The sequence below is a fragment of the Triticum urartu genome, chromosome 4A (genome assembly GCF_056163025.1).
Source record: "Triticum urartu cultivar PI428250 chromosome 4A, HENAU_Tu73, whole genome shotgun sequence".
Lineage (NCBI taxonomy): Eukaryota > Viridiplantae > Streptophyta > Magnoliopsida > Poales > Poaceae > Triticum > Triticum urartu.
The window spans coordinates 426,573,707-426,585,227 of NC_141876.1; the positions used below are offsets into that span (position 1 = coordinate 426,573,707).

Here is an 11,521-nt window from a genome sequence, read left to right on the forward strand (position 1 = left end):
CGAGGGCGCGGCCGTGGCGAGGTGGGGAGGCCCGTGGGCGCGGCTGACTTGGGGTGAGCGCGAGCGTGCGCGTGTGGAGCAGGACCATGGGCGCGGTGAGCACGGAGCGCGACAATGCCGCGGCTGCCTAGGACAACTAGCTACGGCGCACGGGAGGGAGCGAGGGGAGGTCAGGGGGGACCGGGGGCTCACCTGCTCACCAAGGGGTCTTCAACGAGGTCGAGGGAGCCGGGGGGACTCGGACGACGGCGGGTCGAAGAGGTGGCCGAGGTGGACGCCTGCGGGCGACAGCGATGAGTCTTCTCGGCTCTGATCCATCGGTGAGGGAGACAAAGCAAGCGACGGCGGTGCTCCCAGACACGAAGGCGTGGCGAGGGAGTGGTCAAGGCCATGGCAACGGCGAAGACACGACGGCGGCGGTGGGCGGAGAGGGACGAGGGAGAGCAATGGGGAGGAGTGAGGGGTTAGGGTTCGAAAGGGGGCTCCGAGGGACCTAGTAGGACGCCGGAGCGTCGCCGGATGGCCGGCGCGTGGCCATCCTGGCCACGGACGCTGCGCGCACCTCCATGGCGTCCTCGATGAACAGAAGTAGAAGAAGCCTCAAGGGTGGGCTGGGCCGGGTCCTTTTTGACTTAAAGCCCAGCAGTACAATGCATCTCTAGCCTTTTCTAATTTCTTCTTCTGCTAATTAATATAGCTCATTTTTTATATTCATCTAAGGTACTAAATGAATTATGTTGAATATTAAATTTGTCAGATAAATACTATGCAATATTATGCAGTACCACAAAAGTGTTTGGGGATTATTTGAATTCATTTACATTTTGTTTAAATATAAATGGTTTAAATGAGGTTGTTTAGGCACTGTTTTTGGGTGACAACTTTTAAATAAGCAAACAAGTGACATAGCTTTTCTCCACCATAATTAACTATGGATTATTTTCCCTTACATCTACTTTTAGTTTTCTTATTTGTGAATTTCTTAATTTCACTTACAGTTTGAATTTGATTTAAAGTGGAATTTGAAATGAGATATGAATCAAAGATGATCAAGACTAATTAATCATGATGACTTGGCACCATTAGTGTAAGGTCACTGTAACATGACACTGGGGGTTGTTACACATAGGTGTTGCTCCGTTCTTCGCGTGTAGTGGAAAGTGGCCCCTAATCATGGTAATGGTGGGAGTTGTGCCCTACCATTAACCAAAGAGTTGCGGACGCCCCTACTCTTCTTTAAATTGCCTGGTGCTTCACATCTCGCCATCCACTTCATATTCTTCCCTAGAATTGTTTTCCTTACACCTTCTTCCCAATCTTCGACATGGCTCCACTTCGCCACTGCAGTCCTTGACCCGCGTTGTCGTCGCCTCCTCCACCACCTTCGTCGCAGGCAGAGACACTCGAGCTGCTACCAAACCATTCGGTCGCATCAGAGGAGAGTGAGGATTTGCGAATGAGGTAACTTGCGCGAGCAATTCGGATCTGTGTTGTGGGGCTCGCCTGGGCTGATGCGAGACATAAGCTGCTAGAGATGCGCGCACGGGTCCATGCTTATCCATATCTGGGAGATTCATCGGCGGGGAAGATCAATATCCTTGAGAGGAGGGTGATACGTCCATTTGCATCACTATTTCTTATTATAGTTTCCTTTGTATCGTTGATATTTTACACATTATAGCTCAATTCAAATGTCTTTTTCCCTTCAGTTGGCATGAAACACATAATGCTAGAAAATAGGAGCAAAAATATGACAGTGAAGTAAGCAATTTTCCAGAGCTCATAAATCGCTAAAAACTCCCCCCCCCCCCCCCCCCAAAAAAAAAGAAAAGACCCACGTAGCCAGAATATGGGCCCTGTGCACACAGCTTGCCCACGCGGCCTTTTTTTTTAGGTACTTATTACGCTTTCACGTAGAAAATGGAAGATCTACGTTACGCATATAAAAGAGCTCTTTACCCATGGCAATAGAGCAGAGCCTGCGTACAATACCTTTTAGGGCTTCTTTGGATTGCAGGAATATGAAAATGCAGGAATAGAAAAAATGCAGGATTGAGATATCATGTACAATAGAATCCTACATGATTTTAGAGCATAAGAATTTTGCAATAAGTGTCTTTGGATGGTGCATAAGAAAGAAACATGTGAATTCTAGAACATTTGAGGAGAGAGAGTAGGGAAAGATAGGAAAAAAAATAAAAAGAGGTTTGAGTCATGTTAAAATTCCAATGGAATTGGGGGTAAAGGAATGCATTTCCTAGGAATTTGGTAGGCTCGGTGATATGATACAAAGGACTTGCATAAGAAAAAAAACCTTAGGATTCCAATCCTTCAAAATTTCTACGAATCCTTCATGCCAAACAGTATCATTTTTTATTTCTTTACTATTATGCATGTGAGTTTACATAACAATTTATGAGCACATGGTTTTAGTCAAATTTGGATAGGACATTTTCAAAGGTTTACTACAACTCACATCAACCAAAAAAGATGTCCCACATAGGCACATACTCCAGCAAATACTCCCCCAACACCAGGAGTACTAAGAACTACGTGGATTCAAACAATATTGTTCAGTTCTTTGAGTAAATAAATGACAATATTACCACGTGACCAATGTGGCAAGCAATCTAAAAAACTAAAAAAAAATGATAATATTTTTGTTTTTGTTCAATAGAGGCGGATCCCTCCCGGGCAACCTAAAGAAAGCCATATAAAGCACTTTCTAGTCCTTGAAATGAAGAAAGGCAGTAATTTCATACAGTTGTGGGAAAGACACCTCACGCATCAGGAATCAACACCAGGAAGCCTGATTCAGACTGAAATATGCCTGGCTCGGATGAATAGAAATAGTTCATGGCAAGAGACTGTGACAAAAGTATACGTATCAGAATACAATCGTGGGAGCTGTACAGCTCTCCTTATCCATAATACAAGAGATATTCTCATGTATATATACATAGCGGCTAAGAACATCGTATTTACTTTATCCAAGTAGTCATGGGCCTATGCTACCAGCTACATTACCGTCAGTGTTCATGTTCAGTGCTCGCCGCCATGAAACTCTAATCGAATAACACTTCGCGTACAGTCGGCGTGCCAGGAATGGCCGGGAATCACATTTGCAGCTCCCGGCGTGCTCATATTGATTTTGCGGGCTTCTCACGAACTAGGCTCCCTCCTATCCGGGAATCTCAAGTCACCTGGCTGACCGAACAGTTAGGCGAGGTCAGCTTTCAGCTTGCCATATCAGCTCCGACCCCTACTTTCTGATCGCAGAGGCTGGGGTAGCTCAAGCACAATGAGGAAGAAACTCCGCTCTGACTCTCTGATGTACTGCACCTCACCACCCATCAATTTGAGGATTTTCCTGCATACGCTTAGTCCAATGCCTTCTTGGGTCGTCCAACGGGCGTTACTGAACATATCTTGGACAATGTCAGGGGGGAGGCCCTCACCAGGACAGGCAAATCTGGAGAAACACACATAGATGAAAGGCAATCAAGGTCCAGCAGGAGTTACTCTATTGAAATTTGTACCAACACAAGAGATTGAACTTTTAAGCACTATTTGTGTCACCAAGCCCATTATAACCACCATTTACAATAAAATCTCCCCCAAACCATCAAGTAGAATGTTTGCGCATTTATTTATTCAAAACTACTCCCTCTATATCAAAATATAAGACGTTTTTTGACACCGAGTATATTGCAACAGAAGTAGAATTTTGTAATAACATGATTTACAGAAGATGATCATTTGATCCTACTGCTCATGAGTCAAAAGACAACACTGAAGCTGATAAAACCAAACGAGAACAGCATGTGGCAGTGAATACAACAAAGATGCATGCTACACCAAGAGATATATGTACTACTCCCTCCGCCCATGATATAAGATATTATTACAACCAATATATGAATACATTGGTTGTAATGACATCTTACATTATAGGACGGAGGGGGTACATAATAAATCCAATGACAAACACGAAAACATGCTAAAAATTCCTACAAACAAGCAAAACACCCAGCCGTTGATCAACCCTTGCTATGATTAACCAACCATGGGCACTGGATGGAATCAACAAACATTGATCGCGTGACTCATAGACCCATGCTAAATCCATGGCCACGTATATATAACTTAATAACCTTTCTAATATAATGTAATGAAGCTAGCTTTCTAAACTATGGCGCTATTTGTTAGCTCGTATATAGCTTTGTAATCTTCCTAATAATCCCTCTGTCCCACAATGTAAGACGCTTTTGCATGTTAGCTTGCAAAAACGTCTTACATTGTGGGACGGAGGATTGCAAGCTAACATAGCTTGCAAAAACGTCTTATATTGTGGGATGGAGGGAGTATAATATAATGAAGTCTTCCTAAAATATGACACTATTTGTGGCATGAGGCACCAGAAGTGCCAAAAAGATATGATGTGGCTTGACATCATGTGACCCGCAGATGGATGTGAATCGTGCAGTATTAAGACTCAATTTGCCTTCCCTTTATCTCTTTTGCTCCCACTAGAAACAAAATAATGCATGAATAAGTTAAAAAACATGAATGACAGAAAACAAATCTGAATCCTTCTAATCTGTTAAATAGCTCTCCAAATCTTTACACACTTCTGCACGCGAACAGCGGTATTTACGCATGCCAGCTTGATACATCTCTTTTATCACATATATGCAACCAAACAACAAATACTTGAAGAAACAAACACACAGCTGATGTATGGATGCCTAAAAAACATGAGTTTCACAGATCCATAACACCCTGTCCCTCATCTTTCTAATCAGAAGGCTCAAATTTGAAGTTGGACCCTTAACCTTAAATCACACTGTATTTGCATCCATTTGTTAGGAAAACCAATCCCCATGACTGCTATTACAAAATGCGCTGGGTTGATTCTGATTAAATGTTCAACACCATCTTTTGCACTACTGAGTCATTGAATAGGAGTCCATTGCACCATGAAATTGTGTGACTTCCAGGTGACCTGAATTCACATGCACACTGGCTACAAATTATGTACAGTATGTCTCCTGAAAAGCTGAATACGCTTGCGTCTACGTGGCATAAGCTGAGTCAGTAACGGTCTACCGCCATGAAGGCTGGACAGCACAGCGTAGGGGATCGGGGAGTAAAACACTGGTTAGGGAGGATGATCAAGGGAGATAATAGATTGATAACTACTCCCTCCGTCTCCCCCTTAAAAACAGAAGGATGGCACGGCATAGGGGACTGGGGAGTAAAACACTGGTTAGAGATGATGGACAAGGGAGATAACAGATTGAGAGACACTAGTACTTTATATAGAACGACTAACTTGATCTACAAGTCAGATCTGAATTCAAACTCTAGACCGGACCATAAATCTACCTTCCTAGTTCAACTGGACTATTACTAATTTAGCCAGACACTTTATAACAGACCCAGTAGTATCCAACAAGGATGCTTAATACTTGATTTATTCCTTCTCTTAAACTTCCTACCTCTAACATAACCTATCCAATACCTTCGCCTATCTCCTACTGGCTAGTTCACCGACGGCCATAACGCTACGGTGATGCCACATCTCATTCCTTACATTTAACCTTTTCCCCTTCTCTAAAGACAATCTGTCAAATACTGTTGTTACTTTTGTGTTAGTTGGGGGCTTCATTTGTATTTTATGTTTTCATGAGAAAAATAGAAGCAATGTGATCAGCGTCAGGTGTACATCCAGTCAGGTTGCCCTATTAAAAACTAGCATATTCATGCCATGGCAATTATTGTATAACAAACAACAATTACAATGATTATGATAGTATTCATACTTTCCTAGTACTTATATAAATCATGAATAGTTCATGATAACCACATGTAACAAGACACGGTTATACCACACATGACCAATAAAAATTTAAGCAATCGTTATCTTGCTTTCAATCAAGTTCAAGCAAAGGCATTCCTCTAAAGTAATGTAATATATCATCTTCATGTATATTGCAAAGAGACAGGAAAGCAGCTAACCTGAAGAGGAAGAGCATTGTTTCCGTTCCATCAGAATTTTGTTTTACGTTTGGTCTGACTTGTATCTCCACCCAGCCATTTTCAGTTGGAGCAAACCGGACCATGCTAAGCAAAAAGTCAGACAAAACTTGCTGGATTCTATATTGGTCACCATATGCCGAGGCTTCTTTTATTTCATCAGGGATATCTCGAATAAGTTGCAAATCTCTTTCTCTTAGCAATATCATCACTTGGCTGACAACAGCGTTCATAACATTTCCAAGTGAAAATTCACCTTTCTCAAGCACCAAAGAGCTGTAAAATAAGCCAAAACAGAACAAATAAATTTTTGGATAATAAATTGCTAAAGTACTTAACAGAGAGGTAAACTGTCATAGATCATGGAAAAGGTGAGATAATGCTTCTGTCTACACACCAGTGAATCCATATGAAATCACAGAGTACATAATAACACATGAAAAAAAGATAGTCTGCACAAAGCTGTGAGTTCGTATTCAAAAGGATATTCAGATTCCTTTATGTTTAAACTTCGCAAAATGATATGGGAGATTTTGCATAACATGAGTCGGAGCGTCCTTGGGGTAAAAGTGGTACAGATTTATTGTCCATCAATAAAAGCTGAGATGATTGACCAGCTGTGCAAGGCAACCAAAAGTATCTGAAATCTTAAGCAAGCAGATGAATTGCAACATCTGCAAACATGGTTACCAAGTTTATACTAGGATGCTAGTATTATACTACCACGGATATATGCTTGGCACAAACTTCTTGCACAGGTTGAAGTTACGTGGGCTGTGAAGTTCACTTTAAGGTTTTGTAGGATGTGATAAATGCATAAGGATATTCCTTTAGTTTTGACATGATCCTAGATTCCTAGTGTGGTATTTGATGTAGCAATGTTGAGAATCCAGGCAGTACCACCAACGTGTTTTGAATGTTGCCCAGACAAAGCGAGTGTACAGTGAGATAGATGCCAAGGAGGCAAGGATGGAAAAAATGCAACTGTCATGAAGGGTTGATGTGCACAGAAAGAATTACACTCTAGAGAGGTGCCAAGACAGGGATTGGAGCTATCAGTGTCTGATGTACTTACTTCTCTAATCCCTTATCTTTCTTACATGCTTAATCAAACAAAATTAGTGCCAGCTGCCGTTCAAACTATTCAGAGTCCAAGCACATCTTGTGGAAGGAAAAGGCATCACACTCATAATAATAATAATAATAATAATAATAATAATAATAATAATAATAATAATATCAGAATACTGACCCGTCCTCAATACTTTGGAGGCTGGCATCCTTTACAATCTTGGACATCTGCTTCTCACAAGCAGCGCTAGTTTCAAGAAACTGCCTCTGGTCATCCTTTAAATCAGTCATCTCTAACAGGGAGTTTGTAAACCGTATACCACTGAGAGGGTTTTTTATCTCCTGGCAAATGTAAGCCAACTCCTTCATCCTGGCATAACACTTCTTTTCTTGTTGTCTCTGAATCTCAAAGGCTTGCTGTAATTCAGGGCTTGCAATCTGCAAGAAGCAGAAGGCACCTATGGTCTCACCATCCATTTTGCTCCTTGTGTTTGCAGTCAACAAGGCCTGTACATATTTACCATTCTTGTCAAAGAATGAAAAGGGGGACTTCTCAGAATCCTGCCCTCCTATAGCGTTGTGAAGGACAATCATGAACTTTGTCAGTGCATCTGGGCCCTTAAGTCGGCAACAATTTCCAAATACCTCCCCAACCAGAAGCTTACCAACAACTTCTCCTCTCGACCATCCTGTGAGTTTTTCCATCGCCGTATTCCATTCGGAGCAACATATGTTCTCATCTGAAGCAAATATTGGCGGTATTAGAGGATTGGGATTGTGTACAATAGCCTTGTAATCCCCTTGTATGTTGACAAATTTATCCATGACCACCTTTTGCCCTGTGATATCTTGGCCGACAAAACAAACACCAACAATACTTTTGGTGTAATCCCTACTAGAGCAGGCGTTGACAATAACAAAAATTGGTCCTTTAGATTGCTCTGACCCAAATGTCTTCAACTTAATCTCTACATTTGTGCCTTCTTCACCTGGATGAGAAACAAGTCCATAAACCATCACTATCCAATCCCACCATTTTCCATTAATTATAAGGCAGGTTGACTGTGTATAGACCAGGTAATTTATAATACTATAAACAGTACGAATAATGACATTTACTTCGGGTTAACTACTCCAATCTTTGATGATAAATTTGACATATTTTCAATTTGAGCATACTTATATACTAATTGTAAGATACTTTCATGTGAATGCCTGAAATTATCTGGTAAGCAATAGTGTGTAAATGATACGTCCAGAAACATAAATCGAGGAAAGAACAACCAAATTAGCAGGACTTGTAGTCAGGAATACCTTTTAAAGCTTGCGAGAGTAGCTTCTCAACTATTTCTTCAGATTCCTTGAAGATAAGATCTTTAACTAATGATTTGCCCATAGCTTCTTCAACTGTGAGGCCAGTCAACTCAGCAACCTTTGCATTCCACCCATTTATACATCCATAAGTATCAACTGCAAAGATGGGTACTGTAGCCGTCTCGATCAACCGAACCATCTCCCTTGCTACTGAACTCAGCTCATCTATTCCCCGCAACTCTAGTTCCCCAAGCTGAACCTGACCATTGACAATGGCTTTTGAGTTACTAGTGCCCTCTCCTGCATCTCTGAAGGAGTCCCGCAATATGAGCTGCAAGGAATGTATTGCATCCATCTCAGCATTCTCCCAAGGTAAGCTCCTACTCTTCACCACTTCAAGAAATGCCTTGAATGATGATCGTGGGTGCATCCGCTGCCCATCATCCTTATCCTCCGGATGATGCTTTGCACCACCCCATTTTATCTCCTTGGCTGTGTGTGACCGGAACCAAAACAAATAATCACTCGGCGTGATATAAGCTACTGCCATTCCGCACACTGCATCCCCTAATGCAGTAGCACCGGGGTAGCCTGCATCAGCCAGGCTATCTGTGCTGAGCCCTGTGGAGTCTCCATGGCACACCGTCAACCACTCGATGATATCCTTAATCTGAGCCTCTGTGGGGGTGACACCAAGTGGGTAGTACTTTCCGTGGTAAAACAGTGCAGCACCATCACACTTCACAAGGTCCATTATGCTTGGGCTCTGTGTGACAATGCCAGTAGGTGAATCCCGGAGTAGCATGTCGCACAGTAACGTCTGTGTTCTGAGAATATGTTTCTCTGATAGTTGGTGCGCAAGCTGCAGCTCCATGTTGAGTTGCAGCCCAAAGGCCTGCATGAGGAACTCACATGCATACCGCAGTGGGAAAGGGATGCACCGTGGAGATGTGTGGTGGCACACCACTAACCCCCACAACTTCATCGCCGACGGGATGACGCCCCGCGTCATGTTGTGCTCATCTTCCCCACCGCTACTGATGATCACTGCCATGACGAGAGATGCAATCGACCCCATGTTTGCCATGTACTGCGCATGGCACCCATGTGGGGAGCGAAGAGTTGACCCAACTAAGCACAGCGGCTGTGGCATTGCAGGGTCCTGGATGACCCTCACCGCAGCTGCGTGGCAATCAGCAATCATCCGCACACGGTTTTGCCGGAACAGGAAGCGTGATGCCTGCGGGATATCAGTGGCAGGATAATGCAAACCGAGGTAGGGCTCGAGGTCACCACGCCGGCTCTCGGCGAGGACTTCCCCATGCTCATCATCGTGGAATTTGTACACCATGACGCGGTCATAGCCCGTGAGCTCACGGACGTGCTCCACGACGGTGTCGCAGAGGAGCTTGACGTCCCCGCCAGGGAGCGCCTGGAGACGGGAGATGGCGCGGACGGCGAGCTTCTGGGACTGAACTGCGCCAGCGATGGAGAGGGCGGGGTCCTCGGTGCGGGCGGGCTCGAGGTCGATGACGACGCCGACGTCGATGCGGTGGAGGATGGCGTAGAAGGGCTTGGATGAGACCCTGGAGTGGATCCAGAGCGGGTTGAGCAGCGAGATCTCCCGTGCGGCGAAGGCGCGCTCAAGGAGGACGCCGGAGGAGGGAGAGAAGAGGAGGCGCGCGTCGGCGCCGAGAGAAACGGGGGGAGGCGCCGCGGAGGAGTCGAGCGACGGGACGGAGTGGTGAGGCGATAGGTCGAGCAGGTCGGCGGCGTTCTCGGAGAAGGCGAGGAGGCGGAAGGAGGAGTCGTCGGCGACGGCGAGCGTGCAGCCGAAGGGCTGGATGTGGCCGCCGCGCTGGATGCGGGAGAGGTAGGCGGCGATCTGCTGCTCGGAGGAGGGAGTGGGCGGCGCGAGCAGCGACTGAGAGTAGTCGAAGCTGCGCCCCGACGCGCCCGACTGCTCGAACACCGCGTGGAGGCCGGCGTCCAGGGTGTACTGCGCCACGGCCTTGGAGACCGACTCCGTGGCGGCCGCGCTCCCGGCCGCGCCTCCCCCTCCCCCTCCCGCGCGGGAGGTGCTCCCGCCCGAGGACTGCGTGTGATTCTGGTGCGGCGCGGCGGGCCGCGCGGAGGAGGGGGAGCGCGTGGGCGTGGCGCGGCTTCCCGAGGCCATGGCGACGGCGCGGTGGTCGGAGACAGGCCTGGACTAGGCGGCCGCGTCCGTTTGGGCAGCTCGTCCGATAGCTAGCCTCGCGGCTATGCGGTTAATGGAGACATTGTTTCCGACTTTGGGAGTGGGAGGATAAAAAGATGGGAGCGGCTCGATTCACAGAGGAAGATACTTGAGCAAGGCGCTGAGACGATGACGATGCGATGGCTCGAAAGGGAAGGTCAGGGACTCAGGGGATAGATAGAAGAGAGAGTGTGCTGTCTCTCGCGCTGAAGATGACGACCAACTGGTGCGAAGTTAAATATATTCTCACTGGTTATACTCTGTTTCTAAAAATGCGAAGATATATCTAGACGTATTTTAGTTCTAAATATATTTCTTTTTATCTATTTTGATAATAAATATTTTTGGATGAAGGGAGTATTATTTAAAATATTCAGTGCAGGTGAGATTATTTTATTTTGTGACAAGTACAGATGAGAAACCAACAGCATATGTGCGCTCAGCGAACCAACATGTGGTTGAATATGTAGGAGAACAGTGGTATCTCCAATCCATCAGGATTCAAATCCTGATGCTCGCATTTATTCTGAATTTATTTTAAAACTCTGATATCTCCAACATGTGGAAGGAGATATTTTCGTTGACTACGAGGTATCTACAATAACTTCGTAAAATCTCAAGATGGCATGGGTCTGTACTATGTTAAGAAAAAACACATGTACGCTCGTACTAAGTGAACAAAATAAACATATGCATCAGGATAAGGAGCTCTATTTTGATTGGATTCAAATTATTTATGGATTTGTTTTTCTAGCAAATCTAATTTTCCGGTCGTGCTTGTTATAGCTTTGGATGGATTTAAATCGAGTAAACAACATAAAGCTATCATATTTGATGCTAGGGTTCCGAAATTACCACTTT

General features: G+C 44.8%; 1 protein-coding gene across 1 annotated transcript; it reads right to left on the reverse strand.

Moving 5' to 3' along the window:
- Window positions 1-2,787: 2,787 nt before the first annotated feature.
- LOC125551888 (phytochrome B) lies at window positions 2,788-10,879 on the reverse strand. The gene is made up of 4 exons (XM_048715274.2): window positions 8,425-10,879; window positions 7,292-8,099; window positions 6,022-6,315; window positions 2,788-3,472 (listed from the first exon to the last, which is right to left on the reverse strand). Exons 1-4 carry the CDS (start codon window positions 10,598-10,600, stop codon window positions 3,250-3,252), a joined length of 3,501 nt encoding a protein of 1,166 aa, XP_048571231.1. The 5' UTR covers window positions 10,601-10,879; the 3' UTR covers window positions 2,788-3,249.
- Between the last annotated feature and the right edge of the window lie 642 nt (window positions 10,880-11,521).

Coding starts and splice junctions, on each gene's coding strand:
- LOC125551888 (XM_048715274.2), bottom strand. CDS start 10,600: ATGGCCTCGGGAAGCCGCGCCACGCCCACGCGCTCCCCCTCCTCCGCG. Junction 8,100..8,424: donor ACTCTCGCAAGCTTTAAAAG/GTATTCCTGACT, acceptor TTTCTCATCCAG/GTGAAGAAGGCACAAATGTA. Junction 6,316..7,291: donor CTCCAAAGTATTGAGGACGG/GTCAGTATTCTG, acceptor CTTATTTTACAG/CTCTTTGGTGCTTGAGAAAG.